Source organism: Fusarium oxysporum, chromosome 7 (genome assembly GCF_000149955.1).
Source record: "Fusarium oxysporum f. sp. lycopersici 4287 chromosome 7, whole genome shotgun sequence".
Lineage (NCBI taxonomy): Eukaryota > Fungi > Ascomycota > Sordariomycetes > Hypocreales > Nectriaceae > Fusarium > Fusarium oxysporum.
In genome coordinates this window covers 4,094,062-4,120,478 of record NC_030992.1, presented here as the reverse complement: position 1 = coordinate 4,120,478, position 26,417 = coordinate 4,094,062, and the positions used below count along the sequence as shown (strand labels likewise).

Genomic DNA, 26,417 nt, shown 5'->3' with positions numbered 1-26,417 from the left:
GAAGGAATGCCGGGCTGCCGTAGCTAGCTCCCCAGAGAGACTTTCAGCCAGCCATATCGCCACACACAAATGTGTAGGCTGGCTGAGACAAAGTTCAGCTCATCTGTGTGTTTTATTCGTGCAACACCGCTCTGACCCTTTTGTGCGCAAGTCTAGACCGCAATAGTAATTGGCGTTTTCAATCTTGCTCCTTATATATAGCCCTATTGTCGCTCTGCTCGTATTTCCTTCCGTAAATTATACAATCCGATCCTCAGGCATTTCTCTCCTAACTCTTAGGCTGCTTTAAATCCATTGAACTTCTAGAACAATCACACACAATCATTTAGTCTTGACAAGATGTCTTCCGAAACATCAGTCAGTCCCCTTACATTCCGCTCGCCAGAACTAAATGCTTACGCGTTAGCAGACAAAACCTACTATTTACATGATCCGACATGGAGAAAAGCCCGATGAAGTCCATGGGGAAGAACCAGATGGATTATCTGCTGAAGGCCAAGAGCGCGCAAATGATCTCTCTGCCGTCTTTGGACAGAATTCGTCCTATAATATTGGATACATCATGGCAGAGCATCCTCACCACGGTTAGTGCCTCCGATTATATCTTCCTTTGGCAACGTTCTAATTGAAGTAGGCGGCGGTCGTCAGCGCCCTTATGATACTGTGAAGCCGTTGGCAGATGCGCTCGGGTTAAAGGTCCACAAAAAGATTGAAAGGGATGATTACGCCGGAGCTGCAAGCGAAGCTTTGTCCTTTAAGGGTCCAGGAAATGTACTGCTTTGCTGGGAGCATCACTCTCTTGAAGGTATTGCCAAGGCGATTGGTATCCAGGGCTACGCAGCAGCGACTGGGTGGACTGGCGAGGTGAGGTATCCTGGCGATAGGTTTGATCTGATTTGGGTTGTACCACCGCCGTATACAGAGATCACCGTGGTAGGAAGTGAGCAGGTTCCTGGCTTGGATGATGGAGTCCACGTCAACGCCAATGGAGATGTTTCCCCTCCTTCGGCTAACTGAGTTAATTATAGCACTATTAAAGGTTCCCTCCAAAGCGAGCTATTTCTAATTTGACTTTTATATAAGGCTCCCAGCATAATTTACTGGCTCAAGTAAAGGCAGACACACCACGGTCACTTGCCAACCCAGCCTTGGTATATCTCCTACTTCATCCGCAGCAGTCATAGAATTAGCCAACTCATTTGAATACGGCCAACTCGTTCCGGACCATGATGTATCTCAGTACGTCGGCATCACCAGCTCTACAACCCGACCTCTTATGTGATGCCAGTCTTTAAACACCACCGTGGCTTGCTTCGCCATCATCTCCACTTAGGTCTCATGATTATGAAGGTCAGCTACAGCTTTAAAAGTCCACGGTTGAACAAAAATATTGTATTATGCTTGCCGCCCAGACACTTCCGTAACTCGCCCCTGAGTATCTAGCAACCTGTCGAGCAGCGGAATTCTTGCAATGCATACTACGGATCTGCGAAAAAGTCGGTATAAACTCTACCTGTGAGCATTTAATGTGAGTGCGGTCTGACTTTGTGGCAGCCTAATTAAGGCGACACCGCAATCGGTGCCAGCGTCTTCCCAGGCGTTGCTGGACGATAGCTATCTCGATTTCATAGCTGACCTCACCAGCTTGGAAGGCTTAGGAGGCGAGACTCCTCCGTGGCCTGGCGTTCAAAACGCATAAATTAAATCAGGTTTCAGAGAATGAGCCGAGGTTTGGAATCGTCATCTATGAGCTGTATGCATTCGTAGTCTACCTGGTAACTAGTGAATCGTAGCTGATCATCATTTGCTTGAGTCAAAGAGTATCAGCATCGCAACTGCTTGCCCAAGTCCCCTAAATAGCAGGCGATTAATGTGACGGTTGGTTTCCAACTGTGGATAAACTAAGCCGTGCTAGGTTTATTGTTGGCAGATTGCGTAGGGCGTGATGCTGAGCTTGTCGAAGTGTCACGTCTCTTAATGGTAGATTCAATGCGTGTTAGGCTTAATCAATATAATGAAGTTTTATTAATAGCTGGTGAGCTAGAATCTATAAAAGTGCAAATAAATGTAATCTATATACTAAAGGTAATCTGGGAGGATCACTGAGGTTGTCAAAGGATCGGTAATGATCCAAGCGGATCAGTACTGATCGTGGTGGATCAGCTATGATCGTGGAGCCTTGGCGCTGATCGTCTTCAACAGGAGATGTGGTGATTGGTGGAAAATGTGGGGTACACGTGATGAAACTGTTGGGGTCGTAATAATTAAGGCTAACTAAAAGTAAGGCTTTTTAGCTAGTATATATATAGCTAGGGTTAGGCTATAATTAAGGCAGCTAATTATAATAATATTAACTTAATAAAGCTTTACCTCCTAAGAGGTAATAAATATTTAAATTATATTAAATTTTGAAAATACTTAAATAAATCTCTTAAGGCTAATATATATACTTAAAAAGAATATTAAAATAACTTAAAAATCTTAATTCTTAGTATAAAATATATTATTATATAATAATTACTAATAATAATTAACCGAGTTATAATTATTTAACTTTAATAATTTATAAATATTAATACGTTTAAGTTTAAATATATTTTTATATTATATTTCTTTTTATAATTTTAAAGAATTATAAAAAAATATCTATTATTCAGCCGAAGGCTGACTCTACATTAATTCATAAGTTTTCCCGAGTAATGAGGGTTTGGTGCAGACAGGGATAAATAAGTTTCTCGGAATCTGATTGGTCCAGATTTTGTATGGCCAGCCGCGAAAGAACGCGCAACTGGCTGATGGCACCAAAAGAGTGGGGCCAATCGGTGCTGGCCCCTGAAAGGCTCACGCGGAGTGCCGGCAGCTTGCGTCCATTTGGAATTGTTTGTTTACTCAGTACTGTGCCAGTACCACGCGTTCAATTCATCTCCCCAATTCGACAGGTCTCGATATGGCCTCGTTGATTGAGTAATGGATATCGGTCTCAACCCCGAAGAGCTCTCTACTGATTTACTCTTCGTTGTTTGTGCTCGTTGTGGGGAGGAGAGACCGGAGAGTGCCTTCAGAGCAAAGAGGCAGTCTGCTGGGCAAACTAAGCAATGCATAGACTGCCGTAACCAGCGCGTTTCTCATGTAAGTTCTGCCTTCCTCGTCTATAAGTCTCTTAACCCTCATCAAATGAAGCATTCTAGATCCAAAGTCGTGCTCCAGACGCTGCGGAACATTGCACTTCGTCCATCCTCACCTGGCAGACCTGCCACGAAGAGAACCGAAGGAGATGCTGGCCTATCGCCTCCCAACGAGAGATCCGGAACCCAGCCTACATCGCCAGAGAAGCTACGGCAACTTCATACAGCTAGGAGTTTATTCGGAGAGTCAATTAGCCAGCCGCACGTAGTGCTAGGGACGCCAATTCCACCAACCCAACAAAGCTCGCGGCTCTTCCGGGCTCTAGCTCCGTCACCGCCTGTGCAGCCAACGACCCATCCACTCGTCTCACATTCTGATCCATCTACTCTTCGAAGCAGCACACCTGGTGTGGATTACCCTTACTTGGCCACCAGGTTCCACAAGGGGGGGAAGGACTCGCAAGATGATTCCTTGAAGGCTGGGGCGAGGGCCAAGCTGGCTGTTATCCAGCGCGACCATCGTTCACGACGCCGTGCAGGGGAGACTGTGTCACTGACTCCCACAATATCTCAACTTGGCTTCTTGGAAGATTTTGAGGGTCCTGGAGAAGGTATCCTTGTTCTGTGGCCCCAGTAGTTTGTTCAGGCTAACCACGGAACGTAGATGGGAGTCAAGATCAACTACGACCGAGTGGGTTTCTAGATGGGGATGGGATAATCAAGGAAGGGGATGACAGGGGACAGTTCTCTGAATCTGATATTGACGCCGATGACTATTTCAACTTGCTGCTTTCACCTGATCGACCACGGAGGTACCTCAAACAATTAGGGGTAGAGTCTGATTCGATCTAGGGGACGAAGACGAGAACGACGATAATGATTGCGTGGATGGAAGCCCTCTTCGCCATCGCTTGCGGCAGCTTTCCGCACAGCTAAGGCGTGGTCGCCGTGGTCCTGCCCCTGGTACAGGAGGGCGGCCAAGAAAATCTCGAAGGCAAACTCGATCGTCGATGCCGCCACGGCGTATTCGGAGTCCAGTGATAATTCCACCTGAAGAATCGGCGGTCTTTCATGCGCAAGATCCGGTGTGGAATGGCGACCTTGAGGCTTGCGCCTTGACTGGTCGCGATAAGGCAATCCTCCGCGAGTTCTGGACAAAGCTGGACAATGACCAAATGCAGTTTTGCGGTCGATGCCGGGAGTGTTGGTTCCAGATGAAGATCGATTGCGATGGCATTTGTGCGCGTTGTTATCGAAAAGATGAGAAACGCCACCCCGACGAGCCGTACTTCTTCTCTGCGGATAATCAGCTCGACTTTGGCCCTGTACCGGCCCGGTTGCCCCAGCTTACGCCTACCGAAGAGTCTTTGATTGCTCGTGTTCACGTCCACGTGAACATTATGCTTGTGCGAGGGCAGCAGTACAAGTATCGGGGGCACGTAGTTCACTTTCTCCGTGAGGTTGGCTTAGTGTACAACCAGCTCCCGCTTCTGCCGCAGGAGTTGAACATTGTATTACTACGTCCTGCCAATACGTCGTCCCACGCAATTCTTAGTCGGCAATTCACCCGCCAGTTCCGTGTCCGCCGCCAGCCGGTTGTCATATGGCTAGACTACCTCCGGCGCCATCATCCTGGGTATCGATGCGTCGTCATCGACGAAGAAGAGGCTAAAATCAATTTGCCCCAAGATGGCAATGTCCTGGATGCCATCCCCCAGAGTCAGGTGGAGGCTGCGGATGTTGGACCCGAGGAAGATCAGGAGGCAGAGCCTGACCTGGAGGACGAGGCTGCAGTGCCAGACATGTTGGCAAAGGACACGGAGCTCGATGCTCTGCGGTCTATTCTCGCCGGAGAGTCGGGAAGCTGATTCAGAGCTTTCCACAAGCTTCCAGGCGCAGGCGCAGCACCGAGCTGCAGCTCCCGGAATATACGACACACACCCATTAATGAGCTCAATCGCTCTCATGCCCTACTCTCCTTGGGGTTTCAGTGCCTCTTTCCTGACGGTAGAGCCGACTTTGTTGAACCTCGATTGCGCTCCATTGATTACAAGGATTACGTCAGAGCACGCGATGCGCTGGCACGACGGGCGTTTTGCACGCCACCCGACCTTCCGCTTCGTCGCCTTCAACACGCTAATGCGGTCACAAGCACGTTCGCGGTCCAGATTCTTCGTGAAGCAACATGATGGGAGACAGCAGCCGCTGACGCGAGAGCAACTTATTCAGGCGCTGGAACACAGCGAGGACCCCGAGGCGCAGGCGCTGATCAACTCGATCACAAGGCATGCGGTGTCTATTCGCGGTACGCGTCCATTCTGGAACAAAAAGAGGCAGGACCTCGAGGCCTATGCCTATAACCTTGGTTGTCCTGGTGCATTCATCACGTTTAGCCCGGCAGATTTACACTGGCGGAGTCTCTACCAGCACATGCCCCAGTATGACGACTGGCTAGCCGCCACCGAGCCGGAGAGGATGGCTCTATCGCGCCGCCTATTGCGGCAGAACCCTCACATTGCTGCTTTCCACTTCTACCGCCGATACACCCTCTTTCGGGATATCGTGCTAAGTAAGAAGTTCAGCATCACAGATTACTGGGATCGGTACGAATGGCAAGGCCGTGGTAGCCCACACAACCACGGCCTGTACTGGATGGATAATTGTCCAGGGGCCGACATGGAGGACGAAGCGGCTCGTGATGTATTTGCACGCACATGGGGATTCCACGTCACTGCCATTAACCCTGAGCCGAGTAGGACTATGCCTCAGGGTGAGGGTAATCCCCTGAGCGTGGATCCCCTGAGCATAGAGATGACATTCCTGCGGCTCTCACAAATCGTCAACCGCTGCCAGCGCCACAAGTGCAATACCACGTACTGCTTGCGCGTGAGGAAGAGAACCGGTGATCTGGCGAGGGACATGGAAGGTGCCGCTGCGGATATCGAGGCGGCAAACGTTGCCAATCCAGAGAGGGAGTGTCGTTTTGACTTCCCTCGTGCCTTGCGGGAGCTGGCCGCAGTGATCAGGAAGGAAGGCAGGTCGTACTATGTCTTTGAGGCGGCCCGGAATGACAGCCTCATGAATAACTTCAATCCTGCGATTATCCTAGGCTGGCTAGCCAATATCGACATATCTCCTTGCACCAGCTTACAGGCGGTTATTACGTACGCTGCGAAGTATTGCAGTAAATCTGAGAAGAAGACCGAGTCTTTCGCCAGGCTTGCAGACCAGGTCTTGCCTCACACATCGCACGTTCAGCCCCTGTTGTCCTTCTCCTCTCGCCTGATGAACAAGCTGATTGCCGAGAGAGATTACTCGGCGCAGGAGATTTCCCATCTGCTGCTTAACATTCCGCTGCAAGAAGGCACCCGTATGGTTGTCACCGTGGACTGCCGTCCGTTGGAGCGACAGGCACGTTCGTATCGTGTGGACGGAGATGTCAACGAGGCCATCGGCAGCTACAGGAAATATCTAGAGAGAAAGGACCAGCATGAGGATATAACCTATCTCGAATACCTGCAATCGTACAATCTCAACACGTGGAGGAGACTCGCTGCTCACGCGAAGAAGAGAGTCCTGTCTTACTTCCCTCGATACAAGTCTATGGAGGCCTCTTCCCAGTTTAACGACTTCTGCCGTGTTAAATTGATGATGGTTCATCCACATCGCTCTCCAGAAGAGTTGCTCGTTGTGGGCGGGCAGCGGTTCGATTCCTTCACGGCTGCGTACATGCACTGCAGACAGCACCATGATACCCATGCGGACGATCATTATGGGGAACCAGATACAGATGAATTGACGGCAGAGGAGGATGAATTTGAGCTTGAGATCCATGAGGAGCCCATCGCGGAGGAGGACTGGCATGAACTCGCCCGCATGCTACCTGACCGCCCACTGGAGGAAGAGGACATCGACATCCTCGGCCGCCGAGACATTGACATCAATTACGATTGGACCCCTCGTGTTGGGCGGTATGCCGATGATGGCATTCTCAACAGCGACTACTGGAAGCAACGCAAAGCGGAAAACACCCTTGACCTTGATGTGGATGATCAGCCCTTGGAGGCTCGCGATTCCCTAAATCCAGAGCAGCGCATAGTATACGATACGGTGATGGGCCACTTCCTGACCCAGGATCCCTCTCAGTTGCTACTCCATGTGGATGGCGGAGGCGGCACTGGCAAGTCATACCTCATTAACCTGCTCTCCGCGCACCTCCAATCCGCGACAGGGGGGAGGGGGACACCTGTTTGGCGTGCTGCGCCAACGGGCGTCGCAGGAAACCAGATATCGGGCACTACCTTGCACTCCCTGTTACACCTCCCAATCAATAAGGACTTCAAGCCTCTATCTCCCGTTGATAAGACCCAGCTCCAGAAGAAGCTGAAGGATATCAAGTACCTCATCATCGATGAGAAGAGCATGCTAGGACTGCGTCAGCTATCGTGGGATCGATGACCGTCTCCGCGAGGCGTTTCCCGAACAGGAATGAGGAGTTCTTTGGCGGCCTGAACATCCTCTTGGATTGGTGACTTCTTCCAGCTTCCCCCTGTGCTACAGAAGCCGCTTTGTTACGACAAAGAGGTGCAGGGAGTAGAGATCAAGGGCAGGAACGCATATAGGCGCTTCGATAAATCAGTATTCTTGAAGGTTGTTCAGAGGCAGCGCGGCGACGACCAGGAGGCGTTTCGCACAGCTCTCGGGGAACTGCGGCTGCTCCAACTATCTATGGAGTCTTGGAAGCTCCTGTCCACCCGCGTGCAGGCAAAACTAGACGATCGAGAGGTCGCGAGGTTTTCCAGCGCCCTGCGAGTATACGCTACCAAAGATAGGGTGAACGAGTATAACCACTATCACCTCGACCGCCTCGGCCGGCCAGTCGTCCAGGTCAAAGCTAAGAACGTCGGCCCTGGTGCGGCTGCTGCCCCTGATGACAAGGCGGGCAACCTTGCGAAGCAGATCCCTATATGCATTGGCGCTCGTCTGATGCTGACGTCTAACCTTTGGCAGCCCGTTGGCCTCTGCAACGGCGCTCGCGGTACGGTTTACGACATCGGCTGGGCACCCGGGGCTGACCCCATCCAAGATCCTCCTTGTGTTATCATGATGGAGTTTGACAAGTACAACGGACCGGTGTTCCTGACCACCCCCGATGGCAAAAAGATTGTCCCAATTCTCCCAGTTGAGAGAGACTTTCTCATCGGAGCCACTCTCTGCGCTCGCACGCAGTTTCCCCTGATCGTATGCTACGCTATTACCGTGCACAAGTCACAAAGCATCACAGAAGATATGATCGTGACGGATCTCTCCTGCCGGGACTTTCAGACCGGTTTAAGCTACGTGGCTGTCTCTCGTGTAAAAACGCTTGAGGGTTTGATGTTAGATGCGCCATTTGATCGTAATCACCTGGTCTACGGGTCTCCCCCGGATGGCATGAAGATGAAGATGAGGGATCAGGAGCTTAGGAAACGACAGGTTCTTACACGGAGTCCTTACATGATATATAATACCAAGAATGGCCATGGCACTGGATCAGTACGTAGTAGTAGTAATAGCTTCCCGGCCCGCGGACACACGGCCTTCGGCTGAGGCTACCCCATGCGCCCCATCGCCGCTCCAATGTGCATGGGGTGGCGTAGTATTTTATATTGTCACAGCGTAAGACCAGACCAGGTTACCCTAGACCGATAGGCCAAGTGGATCTCAGTCACGTGGCGATACGTTATCGCAGAAGATCTTGACCGACCGCCAGATAGCTCCCGAACGTAGCTCCTCGAGCTACGTCTTGTCAATAGAGCCTGACCTGCCGGCAGTGCCTATCCGTAGCAATAGAACCTATCCGCCTAAAGCGTTCCCTGTTCACCTGTATTCCCGAGCCTGACCCGTGACATATATTAAAAAATTATAAGTAATATAATATTTTAATAATAAGTTAAATTAGGTTATAAGGTAATATAATAATAGAAATATAAGTTAAAGATAAATATAATTAAATAACACTTAAGTTTTATATATTATAATAAATATTAATATATTAAAGCCAGAACTTAATATACTATTATTAAAATATTAATCTACGTAAATATATAGCTATCTATTAACTAGAGTTCTAAGGTAACCCCTAGTAAAAGTTAAATCTACCCTATACTAATTGACTTTTCAAATTAATAATTAATTTTAGACTACAGGACTAGCACGGGTACCCGTCCGCCTATTAACCGCCCAGATAACCCAGCAATGTCCATGGGCCAGATTTATTATATTTATTCGAATTACCAGCATGACTGCGCACAGTAGTAGTAGTGGGCCACTCGCTTGTCCTGGTCGCTCGCTCATCATGTACGTTACAATTGATGTTGTTATGAAGTGCTAGGGAACTCGATATTTAAACTAATATAAACTCATCGGGGTCCTCTTCCCACCATCTAACCTTGACTCCAGGATACTGCCTCGGATCTTTACCAAAAATCTCCCGTGGCGAGTTTCCATACATCCACCCATGTAGATAGCACTGAGAGATTAGCTTATACTCATTCCCACTCTCCCCCACTTTACGTAAGATACATGGGACTTGCGATCCATGTAAGATAACCACCAAATCACCGAGCATAGTTACATCCGCTGCCATCCCGATTTGGAAATAGTCGGTCGTAAAGATGCATTTGTGTTCTGCCACAAGAACCAAGTCTTCGAGCATATCGTAACACTCAACAAGATGTTGCTCGTCAGTGCTAAGGGTTCTTCCGCACTTTCTCAAATCGCGAGGCTTCTCCTGCGCCCTCACAGCATCGAGATACTTGTCGGTTGTGCGGAGTGGTTGCTCCGCTCCTAAGGCACCATCCGCCAGAAAAGTTGTCATAAGATCCGGGACTATGAGTCCCGCCTTGATGGGACGGTAGTCTCCAAATAGCCGGTCGAATCTCGAAAAGACCATAGATGTTTGCACCTTCTGTACCGTCCAGTCAAATGCCAGGAAATGCGACACGCTGTGTTTCCACCGCATAAAATGGCCGAAATGACCATGGATCTGCTCGACTGTGTTTATAATCTTTCCCTTAACGGTGAGTTTGGTAGGGTCATCGTTCTCGATCCAAACATGCGGTAACCCGCGGGAGGCACGAAACTTAGATAGAGGGGTTGCGATCGGTCGGCTGAAGGGAAAGCAATTCGTCCAACATGGAACCCAAGTTGGAATAGCAAAACCAGATACTGGCGATCCGCCATACGAGGCTGCAAATATGTCGAGACTTCCTGACGACTGAATTATTCTCTTGGCGGTATATGTCCATACCTCTTCGACCGATTTTCCATACATGCCGCCCGTAGCTTCGATACCTTCGCTTCTCTGAAACGCCAAAAAGGCAAAGATTAGATCTTGCTTCTGATAGCAGTTGACGCGACGAACAACAGTGAGTAGCTTCAGAAGAAGTGAACTTTGGTCCGGGGGGATAGTGTTTCCCAAATAACGCTGCTCCTCGCGGGTTTGTTGAATAATGTCCATCATCTCGTAGCCACCAGTGCTTATTGCCAGACTTGAGTAAGTATCCCGGTGCATCGCGGCTCGGATTGCTGCACTGTTGATACTGTCAAACACGCGCTTCAATGTGGCGAAATCGAACTCCTGCTGACCAAACTGAACAACGAGTCCTTTAGCAAGGCTGGATTCCTGGAACACCCAAGCTCGCCTGAAGTAAGGCCGGTTGAGAAAATCCCTAACGGCTCTCATTCTGCGTTTCTTGATGTCTTGTACGTGGTATGTGAACCGGAGATCGACCAGACGGGCCGCAATTGTCGCATCATCATCATCATCATCATCATCATCATGTTCAGACTTCTCAGTGAAGGCCTGGAACAAATCGGCAAGAAGTTGCCGTTGAGCCTCCCGTTCGAACTTGTAATCGTCTGTGATTATCATGTCCTCATGGTCCTCTCCAATCCAGATAACAACTCGGGTTGCAGCCTTGTAGATATCTCCCATAAGCTGAACCTGGGCGCCGCATTCTTCTTTATCTTCTTGGTTGATGCAGAGTTGGTCGATCCACAGCCGCCTCGGTCTAGCACGTCTCAAACGACGGAGTGCCATCTGAAGCTGAGGGGTAGCAAGGAGGGACATCTTTATGCCGTCACTGTCATTATCAGTTCCTAGCACCGATATTGGGAGATGACGATGCATTTGTCCCCAAGTGTACGACAAGGCTTCATATTCTGGGGCTGAGGCGAGAGAGCACGTCTGCAGGGTGCATTGAACTGGGTCCATACTCTTTCCTCCTTCAGAGGGGTCCTCTGCCGGTAGTAGCGTGATGAGTCGGATCTGAGTGTTGGCGTCGATTGGAGGCAGCTCCAGCAATGGGGCTTCATCTTCCCGGATGACACGAGGGAGCCTCGCTGGCGTCTTCTCGATGGATGATGCATCGTCAACGTACCTAGGCTCAAAGAAGCCAAATATGTCCTGGCCGGTCTTCGGTGCCATTTCGACAATGCAGTCACTCTGCTCTCCCTCGCTCAATATGGTACTTTCAGGAAGTTCTTTCGGTAGCGATGGTAGATAAATTCAAGACCGGTAGAGTTCAGTCTTAAGCAAGCAATACAGTGCTTTGCAGGCAGCGTGATCAATTGAAACCGTGGCCGATGGCGCTGGTTCGGAGAACGGTTTTGAACAGATCGGCAAGCCCCGCGACAATAGTCTACCGTTAACGCTATTTCAATGACATGGACGGCAGTTTCCAGCCGAAGCAATTGGAGGAGGTTCAAAGCGCGAGTGGGTCTGCTAGAAACAGGGTTTACTCAAGAAGCACAACGTGACAAGCGTATGTATCAGCATGACAGCACATACCTTGACATGAACCCCAAGCTCCCAATTGTGAGAGTATTATAACTTGGGCTTCTCTGTTTCTATAAGCCCCTTTTTATCTCTTCTTTTTTTTCCTAGCGATATAGTCAGTTAGAAGAAAACCCCTAGGCAAAGTAGCGCTTTAGATGGTCAATATTACCTAACCATTACCCAAGTGCTCTAACATGCTTTGCTCGGCTTCTGAATTTATCGTTTGATCGTCGTGTCATCATTTGTAATGATAACCTTTGAGGCTTCAACTTGATTTGGACAGTCTTTTAAACTGCGGGTTTGAACTGCTGTTCAGTCTCTCAAGGTTCAGGCCGTAGCCTGTGGGTATCCAATTGGTGGGTGGATGGCCTGAGGTTGGGTAGTTCTACATATGCCGCGTGTTTCAGAAATATAAGATATGCAACCGTGAGGCTATTATCGTGTTACGCAGCTAAGGTATGAGACTTCTCGCTCACACCCATTCACATGCATTCGGAGAGAGAGTTAGTTATGCCATGACGAACGAAGGACCCCAGTCTCAGCCACAGCCACAGACCAACCTCAACCAGCCCAAAGGTCCAATCGTAGCTCAGCCCGCTGAGTACAGTCGCAGCCTTATCCGAGTCCCAGCGGAGCACCAAGATCTGGCAGAGTCTCTCACCAACTATACCCTACATGAGGTCACCTGAAAGTCACTAGGTCACAGAAGTATACATTCACTGTATTGTTCCTGCGGTCCCTTCGGTAGGCCGAGAGCACCGCGAATAAAAATTCCAAAACATAACCAAAGTAGGCGACTGCGCAATGAAGCGTCTTAGTTAGTTGATCCCGAATACAACAAAAAGGTCCGCTGCTTTGCAATCGGTGTCTGACGTGTATGTTTATAAATGGCCTCCTGTCTAAGAGAGAGTGATATATCCTGACCATCGAATCTGTGCCTTAAGGGATAAACTGACAAGAGGTCTTATGCCTTGAGGAACGAAAGGACTTTTGCCCCACTCGCTTACCCTAAGAGGATTAATCAGGGTATCCTGCGTTATTAAGGCAAGCGCATACATATTATCATGAGGTATTCTAGGCTGGTTACCTCGTGTTAATTGTCAAAAATGAGGCAGGGTGGTGTTAATTTATTAAGCTCGGGAGCAAAAGGCCTAGGCTCGCAATGGACCATTTAGCTACTGAAGGCCTCAACCTGAGCCATCGCCATATTTAGTAAGTCGCTGACGTTCTTCACTCCTGATGGCAAGGCAGCGTCACTAAATTCTATTCTAACACACTTTCATGTTGTGCTGTTGGCTATTGGTAAACTCGCGATAAAGAGCACATAACAGTGTCTCCACTATCCTATCTCTTTCGGTGGCAAAGCCCAAGAATTCCGTACCGACAAGGGCGTAAGACCAATCAAAATAAAGGGAGTTGAAGGTACTTCCACACACACCTATTTTGGCATGTACTAGAAGTACCAGCAGCTCGGATCATTACAAATAGCTACATCACAGACTTGGCAGCCGTATTCGGTCTGTTTACCCCTTCCATGATGATTGGTGCGGCCTGCATTCCTCGAGACCTCATCGAGATAGCTTCCTTTTTCTGACCTTTAATGGCCTGCATTCCCCCTGCCTGAAGCCCTGACAAGCTAGGCAATTGGATTTGATGCCTCTCCAGGCCCAGTTGATCTCTCTTTATATGTGTTTTTGGTATGTTTCTGGATCCTCGATGTCCTCTTCTTCCCTGACCTATTCCTCTTCCTTGCCCAACTTTCTTCAGCGTAGGCGATAAAAATCGTATTATAAATGCACTTCTTCCAGTCTTTGAGCGTTATATAGGGCTTCTAGTTAGGGGAAGTCGTCTTAAGCTGTAAAATAAATCTATTTATAAGTATAATATCAAGGGCTCTAATAGGGTCAGTTGTAGGGACTCAATCCAGTCATAAATGCCATCCCCTAGGCGAGAAACAAGCTTTCTTAACTCAGTTACCAAGGTTTCATTAGAGGATGAAATTTCTTTCCTTTCTTTTCTCGACTTTGGGGAGCAGAAACCTGGGCAGTGTCAGCATAACTGAAAGTTAAAATTGTCGATACTTGATCAATTTAGGTGCCAGCATTTCCTAAACGCTTTCGCCAGCGGCCTTATCTCTGCTTCCATGAATCGGGAAAACCAACGATGTTGAATTTCTTGTCGTAGAGGATGATAGAGGCGTAGTGTTGCTGCCGTGAATATGGTTGTTCCGTGTCGCCACGGAGCCGAGATGTGTTTATAAAGTGAATGGTGTCGTCGATGGCGTGAGGCTCGTATTAAGGATCAAAGAGGCTGATCTTCCGGCCCGCTAGGCATGTGATTATTGCAGACAGTGGGGTCTAATAGCAGCCACGGTGTGGTGGAGGGACGAGATAATGTACGAAATAGACATGTGGGGGATTCTATCTCGTTGATTCCTAGTGGTCACTCCTACGGGGGCCCATCAAGTAGGAAAGGGGGTTTTTGACTTGGAAAGAAAAATACTTTATAGCCCTTACATTTTGTAAGAGGATAAGGTACCTTTCTGGCAATTCTTTTGAAATTTGGAGACGTGATACGGGGAAGAAAGATATCTCAGCCAACGCAGTATTCCTGTGGAGACATAGGTTTTATCTTCCCAGTTAAGGGCCCTACTTAATAGGCTGCCGTGGTCGCTGCGCTCCCACCGGGAATAAACGAGATAAATCCTACACAAGTGCTTAACTCAGCCAGATAAAGCGCGAGAGCCTGACCCGTCTCCTTCTTGTTTTTCTAGAGGGGCCAATGGGCGCCTAAAAATATCATTATATTACCACGGTCACCAAATCACGCTCTGGCAAGCTAACAGGTTCATCGACCTTCGCAGCATACCAGCAACACCATGAGTTCCAACGGTGCTACAAATGCTCCTGCTGGGGGCAGCAATACTGAGCTCATCATCGCATGCGTCGCTCTAGTTGTGTCAGGCTTTGCTCTCGTCATAGCATTGCTTCAGGCACTTCAGCAATACTATGCTTCCGCAACCGGTTACGCCTCGTGTAAGGAATTAGTGATGGGTAAATGGTCCAAATTTACCCACCGCCGATTGCGGCCGTTTGAATTTCGTTTTGAAGTCGAGTTCCAGACTCCAGTAATTTTCGTTTCAGCTCCAAGCAACAAAAGGGGCCCCCTAGGTCCTCATAGGGAGGAAGAAAAGCAAAGTATTCTGAGATGTTTGAAACGCTTTGTATGGTCCAGGTTTCAGCTCCAGGATGAACCTCAGGAAGTTAGTTGCCACGAGATCACATACATGGTCGGGACATGGGAGAGCTATCAGAAAACTTATACGTGGAGTCAAGATATGTATGACGAACGAATTAGGAGCCTCAAGGCTGGGGAGACTCGTCAGGCCATTCGTACAGCCGATAACGAGCTTGCAACATGGCTCGCGCTGCTCATGGCGTTGCAGCGAATGGAGAAGGAATCTCGACAGTGGCAGGCAGAAGAGTTTTCCGGCTATAATGTCTCCAATAACGAGTGGTGCAACAGGGCTTCCCATACCCCACTCCTGGACAACTTTGACAGAAACGACGCGAATAACCTACATACTCTCACCGTGGGTATGCAGAAGAAGAAGAAATCGTGGGACACCATGCCAGAGCACATGAAGAAGCCTTACGCCACTTCAACCATTTGCCATATAGTTGAGATCATCGCTATGCTTGGCATTCACTGGAGGGTCTTCAACCGAAATGAAAACCGGTATCGTGCACAGGGCAATGGCTTTCTCGTTACTGGTGCTAATGTTGACGACCTCGGTATTGTTTTTTCTTTCCATAAAATGGGCGAAACTTGGTTCAAGGAGAACCGTATCATCCCAAACGAGAACGTTAAGGAACTGTGCTTTGGATACTGCCCTACTATTTTCCGCCTGAGAAATTTCAAAATGTACGCCGATGAGCCGAAAGACCTCGGAACTCTTCAACTCGCAAGTCTCGCTGCAATGGCAGAAACTTTAAAGGTTATTGGCTGCAATACTAGGACAGTCAAATACTTTTCGAAACCATCCGTGAACACCCGGTATAGCCATCTTTTCCCAGGTACGTCAATAAGCTTCTTAGTCTTACACAAATGCTCTAGGCTCACTTGCCCTCAGTCGCTTTTGAGATGCTCGGGATGGTTGGCACCGTGCTACAAATAAAGAACACTGCTTTCCGCATGCTCCCCAACCCTACGATCCATCACTGGGATCGAAAGGTTTTCTCCATCCGGACCCTGTTGGTCACCTACAAGTCTGTTTTAGAAGAAGCTGCCAAGTATCAAATGCAAGAAGCTCCAGTCGAGACCCAGAGCCAGGCAATGTTCAACGACAACGATCAGATCAGCATGATCATAAGCGAAGCTGGTAAGGTTGAGCAGAGTTTTTGTGCGTCCGAGAAGGCGATCAGAGTTTCCCAACAGCAGCATAAACAGGAACAGGAGCAAGATCAGTTTACGACATACTTCCTACCTGGACAAAGAACGGAAGAGCCAAAATTATACTGCAGGGCTGTCATGACGTCACTACACGCCGCAATCGAGAAATGCGACATGTTTCTCAAAGTATCTAGAGAAAGACGTCTCGTTCAGTTCGTCTTGCGAGTACACCTTCAGGAGGTCTTGGGCATGCTCAATTCACAAAACACCGATCAAGGGTCCGCTGAAGTCTGTTCTGAAACTGAAGTTCAGAAGGAGGAATTGCTCAGATCCTCCAACCAGTCACCGAAAGTCCATCGAATCAACAAACAGCAAATGGCCCATAAGTATCGCAAAGTGATGTTGCATAAACTTCAACGACTTGACTCAGCATCCTATGGAGAAAGGCATGCTGTTTTGATAGATATGTACATTTCTTGGGTACGTGAGAACGTCATTTGGAAGATATGCAGCGAGCTTGATCGACAACGGAAGCGTCAAAATCACCAGAACGAGTCACAAAGAATCCAGCGCACTGGGACCTTATTTGGAGCTCGTCTGGCTGGCGATGGGGACGAACTGGACGATGATGGAGTGGACACTGAGGGTTCCTGGGAGTCCAAGGCGAAGCAGGAGATTAGCGATGTCTGGTGTGTACTCATCTTTCGCATGATATGCTGGTTACTTCTCCACGATTTCCATAAGCTTGATGTTCAGATCGACAAGGATGGGCTTTTTGGAAGTCGCTTACCAGTGTATATTGCTTAAATTGGGAACCAATCGCTTCTTCATCCTGCTTACCTGCAATGTTCAAGTTATATGAGATTCGTCAGTAATAAAACGTTTGACGAAAACTACAAAATGTCCAGTTGGCCATAGGAGATGGCAGACTGGGGGACACTATCATTGCGCTAGGGGCATGGAAGCCAATCTTGGATCTGCACATCATCTTAACTTTAACTCACCTGACTTCGGGGAATTCCATCCACACTGTCAACTTCTCGTATTCTATTGCCGCATCACATGCATGGATAAACATCTAAGGTTAAATGTTGACAAGGTTCGTCCAGACAGTCATGCGAATCAATTTCCCCCAAGAGTCGAAGCAAGAGGATTTGAAACATGTGGAAGACTCTTGTGTATCCTTCGAGCTCCTACGGGTCAATAGTTGTCATCGATGGCGGCTTGTGTATCGCGGCGATCCTCACTAATGACTACGTGGAATAGTAATGGGTTGCATTGGTGCTGTTCTAGATTGGTCCTACAGTCTCATTGGACTGAACCTACCTGACTAGTCGACTTGCGGAGACTCACCAAGTCGCCATGGTATGCTGTACGACGACTTTGCAGATTCCTCGACGGACAGCCATTGGAGCCAAGATGGGGCAACACGTCACGCTGAGGTGGAAGCTTGCTCTTGGAAGAAAGCCACCACAATAGTGTGTGCCATCGCAGCCATTGCAACTTGATGAGCGACATAAAAGCATGGGACATCGGCTGAGAACTTACGTGATGGCACGGCAGCCGTCTACGTTGCCTTGCGTTGCAGCTGGATCCTCATACGGGAGGTTCCGTCTGCCCATCCTGATGGAACGCTATATCGCCATCGCTATCGACCTGCACCTGAGTCTATTATCATTATTCAGGAGCGCCTATGTTTCCAGTAGCTCCTCTGTCACGTCATTAAACACCACGCTTCTTTCTGTTGGACCTCTTGTGATACAGAATACGCTATACAGCTGTATTCCATATACTGGATGTATATATAAGGTTTACCCCGCCTGTAGTCCCAAATCAAGTCGTCAACCTCTATCTCAAAAGTGCAACACGTTCCCGCGTATCGTTCTTTCTGAGAACCTCTTCGTCTATCACTCCTCCATTAGATTCTTCGGTTCTTAATACCTGCATATCCCTTGGTAAAGGTCAGGGTGCGTGATAACTACCTACCTACCTCAGTACAATACAATACAATACCATTTATTACGCCCGGCGGCCTACCTCAGTACAGTATAATACTATACTGTAGTTCTTGCTGAAGCGGTGATCGCAACAACGCAAGGTCCATGAAAAGCTCCAGCCGCTGTTAGCACCGTAATCGAAAGCGAAATCAAAATCAGAAGTAATCCGATCATGTTCGGTTGGGCTTTCGCCATCTTGAGGCGCATAAAGATAGAAGAAAAACTAGGCTGGCTTTTTCTTAGCATCCGTAACAGCTTGGGCTTTGGTAGGTATAGCTCTTGTCCAGCCAATCCACCAGACAGCGTGAGATCTGACCGCATATCCTTTAGCTCCGGGACACAAGCAAGTAGACCAAGGCTCGCCTCCTCCACCTAAACGGGAAATCCGAAATCCAGCCGTGAGCGCCCAGGGTCAAGAACTTCAAAATCCCGCCCCAGATGCCGAAAATCAAGTAGTGGCAGGGATAGCTGAAGGTATTAACATTGCTATCCCAGAAACACATGAAAATTATGCCTACGAAGATGAAAGCAAGCTGCTGGATCGCGAAGAAACTCAAAAGCTTCGCGAACATATGATTAAAGGCGTTGAAGCGCTGGCGAATCGTATAGCTCCAGCCGAAATACATCGGCCTAGTACCGCAACTGTTGCAACTGTTGAAGACTATGATGACTCTGTGCCGGAATATATTATATCCTCACTGAAGGTTGCACTGCCGAACCACGATATAAGTTTCTTAAACTCAAGCCAGGAAGGTTTGGGAATGGGCGACGAGGTGGTCGGTCGCGCGCAGTCGGACAAGCTCAGTGATCACAAGAACCCCCAATCTGACGAACATGGCGGTCATCAAACGGTTGAGACGTCGTCTTTTCCTTCAGTACTACCTATCCCGATGCAAGACAATCTGAACCATATGCTCAGCAATTACAGAACTTGGAACCAACAAATCTATCCAGAGCTCCCACTTGACCAGAAGTCAATCCGTCTGGTGGAAATACTTCCAGGAACTTCGAACGAGATTGAGCTCAACATTATCAAGGTCTCTTTGGATGAAATCCGGGATGCATATGAAGCACTGTCATATGTGTGGGGCTTGCCAGATCCAGCAAAAACTGTCCGACTTAATGGCCTGGATGTGACAGTCAACCCCAATCTCTTTGATGCCCTTCTATCTTTGCGCCAAACGGATGTTAAAAGACGAATATGGATTGATGCCATTTGCATCAATCAAAAAAACTTAAGAGAACGCTCAATAGAGGTTAGAAAAATGGGCAAGATCTATCATCTAGCGAAAGCCGTTGTCGTCTTCCTCGGAACCTCGGGATCGGCTGCACGAGGCTCTCCAGTCAACGATGTTTTCAGCTTTCTTCGCAGACGCGCTCGTGAGACAACAGCATACGTATCAAATCGTCAGGATGATGAAGTTACGGATTGCTTGGGGGAGTTATGCCGAGAGTATGGTCTAGACAAGTGGAGAGTTTGCAGAGGCTTCCTCGAGATGTGTTCCCAACGATGGTGGAGCCGCGTTTGGACAAGGCAAGAGTTTTATCTCGCATCAAACGAGCCCATATGGTACTGGGGCTGTGATTCGATTAGCAATGCTGTACTCAAACAAGAGTTCAAGCTACTAGTCAACTTATCATTGCCTCTCCTAGCCAAGCTTGATGCTCCAGAAGGCTTCCAATATGAAGTCGCCAAGATCATGGGTAAACCACACACTGCCTTCAAGAAGGACGTCGAACACATCTTCGACTTGATTTCTCGTCGACTTAAGACCAACGGCTACGATGTACCACGCCGTTTGTATGGTGAGCTTTCCGCTCATGCTACGGATTCACGAGATCTGGTCTATGGCCTACGTGAGATCTTTGATCCCGTCTTTCGTAGGGTATTCGTACCCGACTACTTCATGCGCCCTGAGCTCCTGTTTGCTTGTCTGGCCGTTTTCCTGATACAATATGAGTGCTGGGCAGATGTTCTTTGGTGGTATCCCTACCGATACGCAAGTGTGGAGGATCATCTGCCAACCTGGCTGCCAGATTTCTCGCGGCGGGCTGATTTGAGTTACCTGGAACCTGTTCCCATGAAACTCCAGGTCGACGAAACGCCATACCCGAAGATGATAATCCTAAACCATCGCTTGCATGCAGAAGGCTATGTTTTGGATACCATGTATGGTCACCGTCACTTAGACAAGAGCGATGGCCATAAGATACTACAAGAGCTTTGGCAGTTTGATCACATCTTAAATGCCAACCTTCTGTGCCACCGTTATATCCTTATGGATGAGGATAAAGACGATGCATCATTGAGTATCTTCCTCCGAATGTGCAAAGACTCCCTTATCGGCCGTGATCGTGCTCTGGTCTCCGCTTCCAAAGGCGCTATACTTCGTTCGACCACGAAGTCAGAAGAGGAAAAGAATCTCCCACTTGATGTTGCTGAATGTCTACCATATTTTGATATTCTCATGTGGCATTGTCTCGGACATGATGAGTTAGGAATCTCTAAAGTACTTGCTGGCGATGATACTCGTTCATCTAAGCTGTTCCAAAACCTGTTCCGCCCAAAGATGAGTAACACGTTTTGCAAGACAATGGCCAGTTTTTTCATTGGCGCTTGCATTTTTGATTGGGATCATCTTAGTATCTTGCTCGATCGCTTCCCAGGCGCGCCAATGTGGTCGCAGACTAACAACGACTACTGGTTCAACACAGTGGGCGCCGACGATGCACACCGCGCAGCAGTTACTGCTAGTGCTGTCGGATCCTACATCACTCACATTCTCCATGTCATCATACAAACGAACTGGGGAGCTTCTTGGCACTACCAGACATTTTGCACGCTCATCCTTCTCGACTGTGACAGTCACGCAAGTATAGCGCCCTTGGTGACGAAGTTGCGAGATGCAGCCGTGAAACTGAGAGAGATAGCCTTTGGGCCGCAAATGGAGCGGCAATTGCAGGAGTTGGCAAGCAAGAACGAAAGTGTCGAAACCAGGTTACGCAATTACGATGCAGTTGTCGAAAGATTTAAAGGAAGATTCCTCATTTGGACGGACCACGGGTTTCGCGGTGTGACGGCACCTGGTGTTGAGTATTGTTGCAACACTAAACCTATTGTTTTGATGTTGGATGGTCTGTCATTTCCAGTGATTGTGCGCGATTTCCATGCGAAAACGGGTGAAGGTCGGCTAGTTGGCTGTGCGATCATTCAAGGCGTGGATATGTTATGCAAAGAAGTTAAGCAGGTAAGGCTGCCCGAAGATTTCGTCCTTGGGAAAAAGGAGATATTTAAATTTAGATAATGTACATGATAAGCGAGTGGCACAGACAAGCTGGTAGCACAAAATACTATATAGCTAAAAGTGACCCATTGTGTTAAATCGGAAGTGTATTTTCTAACCTTAGGATTGACACATAAACCCAATACCGCCACGACCTTCTGATTGCTCCAAACCTTCTTCCAATCCAACCTTCTTCTCAGCCCCAATGGCACCGACATACGTGTCATCACGAAACCTTCAGTCGAGCTTTTCTCGTGCATCAGTATTTATCAACAAATCTGAAAGCTTTCCGCCTTACCTGGAAGTCAAATACGCCTCTTTTACGCAACCTTCGGTTAACTCATACGACCAACTTATTAGAGTCTTCTCTGCAGCCTCCATAGAAGTCATCCTCTCAGCGAATTACCAACCACACATCGATCAGGGATATAATCCAAGCCCGATTTCTTCTTCTGATCGACTTAATTATCTTCTTGCCTTTATTAAGGCCGGCTTTAGGAAGGGCTTTTAGTGCCTCTCTTTCTTGCCTGATAGCTTTTTTAGCCTCCTGATAAAGGCCTTGGATAGTGCAAGTAAGAGCGTAAGTGCTAAGAATAGCCAGTTGCTGTATATAGTCGCTAGAGAGCCTTTTATATTCCTGGATTCTGATAATCTTAAAAATTTCCTCTCTTATAGCTTTAATGACTATAAAGCTACCTTTATTCTAGAGAGTCAGTCTGTGATTTCTGACATCATTCAGGTTAAGGGGAAGTCCATTGATATACTACTATTAGAATTAGTTAGGAAATACTATATAAACAAGCTTTCATTTAGGTACCGCCATCTTGCTCTATTAGGTTCTTGCAAGATCCTTGATTTTCCTGGTGCTAAGTTAGATCATCTTAAGGGGACGCATCAGAGGCACCTTCTTATACCCCGTGACGGCGGGCAATTGAGTCATCTTTTAGGTTTTCATGAAATCAGCTTTATGCTGTAGCAATTGTTCAGGTATTATGGTATAATGTCTAAGTTGTGAGCAAGATGTGTTATTTGCAGTTAAGACTTGTAGCTGAGAGCTTATATCAGCACAGAGAACTTAGTTAAAAGTGACTTACCCTATAGCATTTCTTCACTCAGGTAAAATAGCTAAAAAATATTTAATAAATATTTTCTATAATAATATAATTAATTTTATGTATTTTTTAAAGAATTTAAATTATTTATTACTTATAAAAGTCTTTAATTATATATTTTTATTTTTTTAAGTTTATGAGTCAGCCTTAAAAGGTATATCAAGCCACTAAGTTGGGTCGATCAGTCTATATAGAGTCCGAGGCTAGTGTCGACGAGAAGATGCCTTTCAATGTTAAGAAACATAGGCTAATTGATCTTGAAAGATAACCGTATTTTCAGAAACTCCAAATTACACTATTGCTCCTTTTCGTGTCATCATGACTTCTCCACTGCCCCCTCTCCGCCGCATTGTCACAGGCCATAACGATGCAGGCCCGGCGACTGTCAAGTATGACGACAAAGCCACTGCCAAAATCGTGCCCCACGACGCTGCTTTGAGGAGCTTGTGGATCACTGACTCCTCTCCTGCCGATCTCTCATCTCCAGGCGACAATGCCGATGCCGAGGTTGGAATCATCAACAACGGTTCTATCTTTCGAATTGTGGATTTCCCACCCAGGAGCTCTGGGCATATGCACCGCATGGTTTCTATAGACTACGTCATCGTCCAGAAAGGCGCAGTCGTTCTTGCCCTCGACGATAGAAGCAAAACACTGGTAGGCAGGGGAGACGTTGTTGTGCAGCAAGGAACTATGCATGGATGGGATAATCCTACCGATGAATGGGCTCGCTTACTGGTGATTTTGCTTCCGGCAAAAGCGCCCGTGGTTGCTGGAAAGGCACTGCAGAGCGATGTTTCGTCCCTGGGCGTGTAGGTAGCCTAACATGCACGGCGTTATAAAGACCTTCCTCGTTGTGACCCTATCATGGTTGCAGGTCCCCTTCGGGCCCTGGATTGGAATACAGCAGGGATCGGTATAGCTAGTATTCAGACCACTGTTTTTAGATGGGCACATAGGACTATGACATGTTCTGATAAGGGACCGTCAGGTAAATCGGGTTTAATGACATCCCATATTTCCTGAATCCCGAAAGGCCTTTAGCTCCCCTCCCATTGGCATCGGCTGAACATATTACAGCCATGATATATCTAGGAAAGATCTGAGAGCGACACGGTACACGGCGCCCAGTAACACTGCGGACTACGCTCCGTCCAGTAAGTCCCGGCTAGACACGGACTGACGGACTTACGAACTGGTAGAACCCCGCGCTTTTTAATATAAGGTAGCTTTGCTTGATGTAGATTCGCTGCATGAAGGGGGGAAGGTAAACATATTCGTAAGCTCGGTGCAGACGTTCTAACCGAATGAGGAGACATGTCGCGATCGGTGACGAGCCTTAGACCTTGCCTTTTCCAGTAAGCACACGTGAAGCTTCTGGATACCATTATCAAAATATAAGTAGGACACTTCCTTTCATTAAGGAGAAGCAAATAACAGAAGCTACAAAGATAGTCGCCAACAGCCTACACATCGTCCCCTCCAAGCTATATATCTACTAAAACAAATATCAGTCGCAGCCAGTCCAGCAACCATGCCAATCAAATCAATCAACATCTCCGTTGGAAGCCACGAAACTAAAGAGGTCATGGTCTCTCTTATACAGCGCGACATTAACTTCTTTTCCTACACCAACCCTGAAGAACGCCTCGCCGCTATCAAAGAGATATTCGCTCCCGACATCGTCTGGTTCGACTTTGACGGCTCTACACACCACGGCCATGATGGCTTGCTTATCCGATCATCTATTCTACTGGATCAGTTGAAGGGGTACTCGCATCGAGCTAATGGAGGCGCCAGTGTATGCCAGAATATGGCCACTGCACGTTGGGAGGTTGTCCCGGAGGATAGTGAGGCGGATTATGAGCCGATACCGGCCATTCAGGGTGGTGACGTGCTTGTCGTGGAGGACGGGAAAATCAAGATCTTGTGGTCGTATGTCGATAGATATGATGAGGTTCTGTTCCCTCATTTGGGACAGTGAGTTTGACTGAGTCTAGGATGTTGCTCTAATAGAGTTAAGACGTGATAATTCTTTAGAGGGAAATCTCAACACAACCGTCAAACTGCGCCATTTGGTCACTGATAAGGCTTCAATATACCCTCGGTCCATCTCCAGGCTATTTCAGGTGCCTGCTTCTCCTACAGTTCGCCAAGCACCTTATCGTTCCATATGGGCTCCAACCTTTCGTCGATGGAAAACAGTGAACCACTGGTCGTCCTGTTTAACGTCAAAGCACGTTCCTGGCCATCTTTCAACGGGACTCCCCTCCCGCCGTATTCTGCACCCGTGCTCAGGTACAATCTTTCACCAGCTTGCTCCACAGTGGTGGATAGAAGTTTCATCAGCCTTGCGATGATACCCATTACCGTGTTGCCAATCCAGTTATACAGCCAGCTGCCGGCCCGGGATTCTCGATTCCTCATCATATCCACCCCAACAGTACCTGGGAAGACACGTGGCAGGAGCTGCTCAAGTATTAGCAAGTCTTCATGTAACTACAAGGATAAGCCCTCTTCCAGATAACTATTCTTTAGCAAGGAAAGCCATCTCAATACAAGAACAACATAAATGCACCGAAAAGCCAGCAAAGGATGCCCATCCAAAGTAGATAGGATAAAATAAACTTTCTTTCAGGCCGCCAACACTTGGACATATGCGTTTTACTAGTTGCTGGGCCAGTCTTTTTTGTTGTCCGGGTGTCCCGAAATACCGGCGGCTTGGTCCTGGAAACATCCCCAGTCAGGGCTTCCATAGTCCACGTTGCAAACAGGTTCGATGTTAGGCTTGCGAACCCTTTCTCAACGGCCTGCATTATAACCATGCCAGCGTGAAATCCAATGGCGTCCTGGGTAGACGCCGCAGGAGCCCAGATTGTTTCTCTTGCAAGGTCCTGGGCTGCTGGAATGCCATTGTCTATATTCAGTATGGCCTGCCCCATCTCGTGAGTCTGCTCTGTGACACCGTGAGCTACCCCACTGATTACGCCACTCGCGTTCGTAGACAATGCATCAGTAAGAGAAGACCCTGGGGGTAGACTCGCTTCCATGGGGATGGTGTTGGTTGCAACAGCGGCTGCCTCGTCTATGCCGACACCGACGCCCATTCCGACAATAGATGCTCCAACAGGGATGAGGATATCTCGCTTCTGTATTTCGTGTAGGGCTATGCCGCGTTTTTTAAGCTCTGCCTGTATAAGCTCAAGCTTTGAATGTGCTACGGACAGTCGGCGAGCCCCATAGGCACTCAGCAGGAGGGTACCTCCGCCGGATAGCAGTGCGCCTGCTGCTCCTGTGGTAATACTGCACATGGCAGCAGTATGTTGGCGTATTTTGACCACTTCTTGCTTTCGCAAGCGATTAACGTCGTAAAATGATATGCGACGTGCATATTCGGCCTTATTGAAATCAAAGAAATCTCCGATGGTCATCTTTTCAAGGCAGTTAGCAAGATGTTCATACAAGTAAGTAACGAGAATCAAGAAAATGGAACAATTGACCTAGAGGATTTAAGACCCAGGAGACCTGGTTTATAGGCGTCGTTCAAAATGCCTAGCAAGGGGTGCCGTCAATTGATCCGAACAAATGCGGAGGTGCTGAGCTAAAGTGCTGCTACGCTTGTCAGATTAGTCGTAGCGGCAGCGTCATCTGACACTTCAAGTAACGCCACCGAGTTGGGCTATGTT

The 26,417-nt window shown here is 48.0% G+C and overlaps 9 protein-coding genes across 9 annotated transcripts; 6 read left to right on the top strand and 3 right to left on the bottom strand.

The window, feature by feature from the left end:
• Positions 1-246: 246 nt before the first annotated feature.
• FOXG_10737 (uncharacterized protein) lies at positions 247-1,087 on the top strand. The gene is made up of 3 exons (XM_018390211.1): positions 247-357; positions 410-584; positions 635-1,087. The coding sequence occupies exons 1-3, from the start codon at positions 340-342 to the stop codon at positions 1,015-1,017; spliced, it is 576 nt and encodes a 191-aa protein (XP_018248619.1). The 5' UTR covers positions 247-339; the 3' UTR covers positions 1,018-1,087.
• Positions 1,088-9,510: 8,423 nt separating this feature from the next.
• Positions 9,511-11,595, bottom strand: FOXG_20364 (uncharacterized protein; the record flags this gene model as incomplete). Its single annotated transcript, XM_018400645.1, has 1 exon — positions 9,511-11,595. The coding sequence occupies one exon, from the start codon at positions 11,593-11,595 to the stop codon at positions 9,511-9,513; it is 2,085 nt and encodes a 694-aa protein (XP_018248618.1).
• Positions 11,596-12,461: 866 nt separating this feature from the next.
• Positions 12,462-12,635, top strand: FOXG_20363 (uncharacterized protein; the record flags this gene model as incomplete). Its single annotated transcript, XM_018400644.1, has 1 exon — positions 12,462-12,635. The coding sequence occupies one exon, from the start codon at positions 12,462-12,464 to the stop codon at positions 12,633-12,635; it is 174 nt and encodes a 57-aa protein (XP_018248617.1).
• A 2,189-nt stretch (positions 12,636-14,824) lies between these two features.
• FOXG_10734 (uncharacterized protein) lies at positions 14,825-17,145 on the top strand (the record flags this gene model as incomplete). Its single annotated transcript, XM_018390210.1, has 2 exons — positions 14,825-16,022; positions 16,079-17,145. The coding sequence occupies 2 exons, from the start codon at positions 14,825-14,827 to the stop codon at positions 17,143-17,145; spliced, it is 2,265 nt and encodes a 754-aa protein (XP_018248616.1).
• A 1,362-nt stretch (positions 17,146-18,507) lies between these two features.
• Positions 18,508-21,640, top strand: FOXG_20362 (uncharacterized protein; the record flags this gene model as incomplete). Its single annotated transcript, XM_018400643.1, has 2 exons — positions 18,508-18,601; positions 18,666-21,640. The coding sequence occupies 2 exons, from the start codon at positions 18,508-18,510 to the stop codon at positions 21,638-21,640; spliced, it is 3,069 nt and encodes a 1,022-aa protein (XP_018248615.1).
• Positions 21,641-21,739: 99 nt separating this feature from the next.
• Positions 21,740-22,009, bottom strand: FOXG_20361 (uncharacterized protein; the record flags this gene model as incomplete). Its single annotated transcript, XM_018400642.1, has 2 exons — positions 21,740-21,854; positions 21,966-22,009. The coding sequence occupies 2 exons, from the start codon at positions 22,007-22,009 to the stop codon at positions 21,740-21,742; spliced, it is 159 nt and encodes a 52-aa protein (XP_018248614.1).
• Positions 22,010-23,049: 1,040 nt separating this feature from the next.
• FOXG_10733 (uncharacterized protein) lies at positions 23,050-23,547 on the top strand (the record flags this gene model as incomplete). The annotated part of the gene is made up of 1 exon (XM_018390209.1): positions 23,050-23,547. The coding sequence occupies one exon, from the start codon at positions 23,050-23,052 to the stop codon at positions 23,545-23,547; it is 498 nt and encodes a 165-aa protein (XP_018248613.1).
• Positions 23,548-24,219: 672 nt separating this feature from the next.
• Positions 24,220-24,715, top strand: FOXG_10732 (uncharacterized protein; the record flags this gene model as incomplete). The annotated part of the gene is made up of 1 exon (XM_018390208.1): positions 24,220-24,715. Exon 1 carries the CDS (start codon positions 24,266-24,268, stop codon positions 24,713-24,715), a length of 450 nt encoding a protein of 149 aa, XP_018248612.1. The 5' UTR covers positions 24,220-24,265.
• FOXG_10731 (uncharacterized protein) lies at positions 24,580-26,304 on the bottom strand. Its single transcript, XM_018390207.1, has one exon. It carries the CDS (start codon positions 26,160-26,162, stop codon positions 25,284-25,286), a length of 879 nt encoding a protein of 292 aa, XP_018248611.1. The 5' UTR covers positions 26,163-26,304; the 3' UTR covers positions 24,580-25,283.
• Between the last annotated feature and the right edge of the window lie 113 nt (positions 26,305-26,417).

What these genes read in the sequence shown, in the direction of transcription:
- FOXG_10737 (XM_018390211.1), top strand. An exon ending in GGCAGAGCATCCTCACCACG is followed by an intron (nt 585 to 634) that starts GTTAGTGCCTCC and finishes TAATTGAAGTAG; the next exon opens with GCGGCGGTCGTCAGCGCCCT.
- FOXG_10731 (XM_018390207.1), bottom strand. Translation starts at nt 26,162, where the DNA reads ATGACCATCGGAGATTTCTTTGATTTCAATAAGGCCGAATATGCACGT.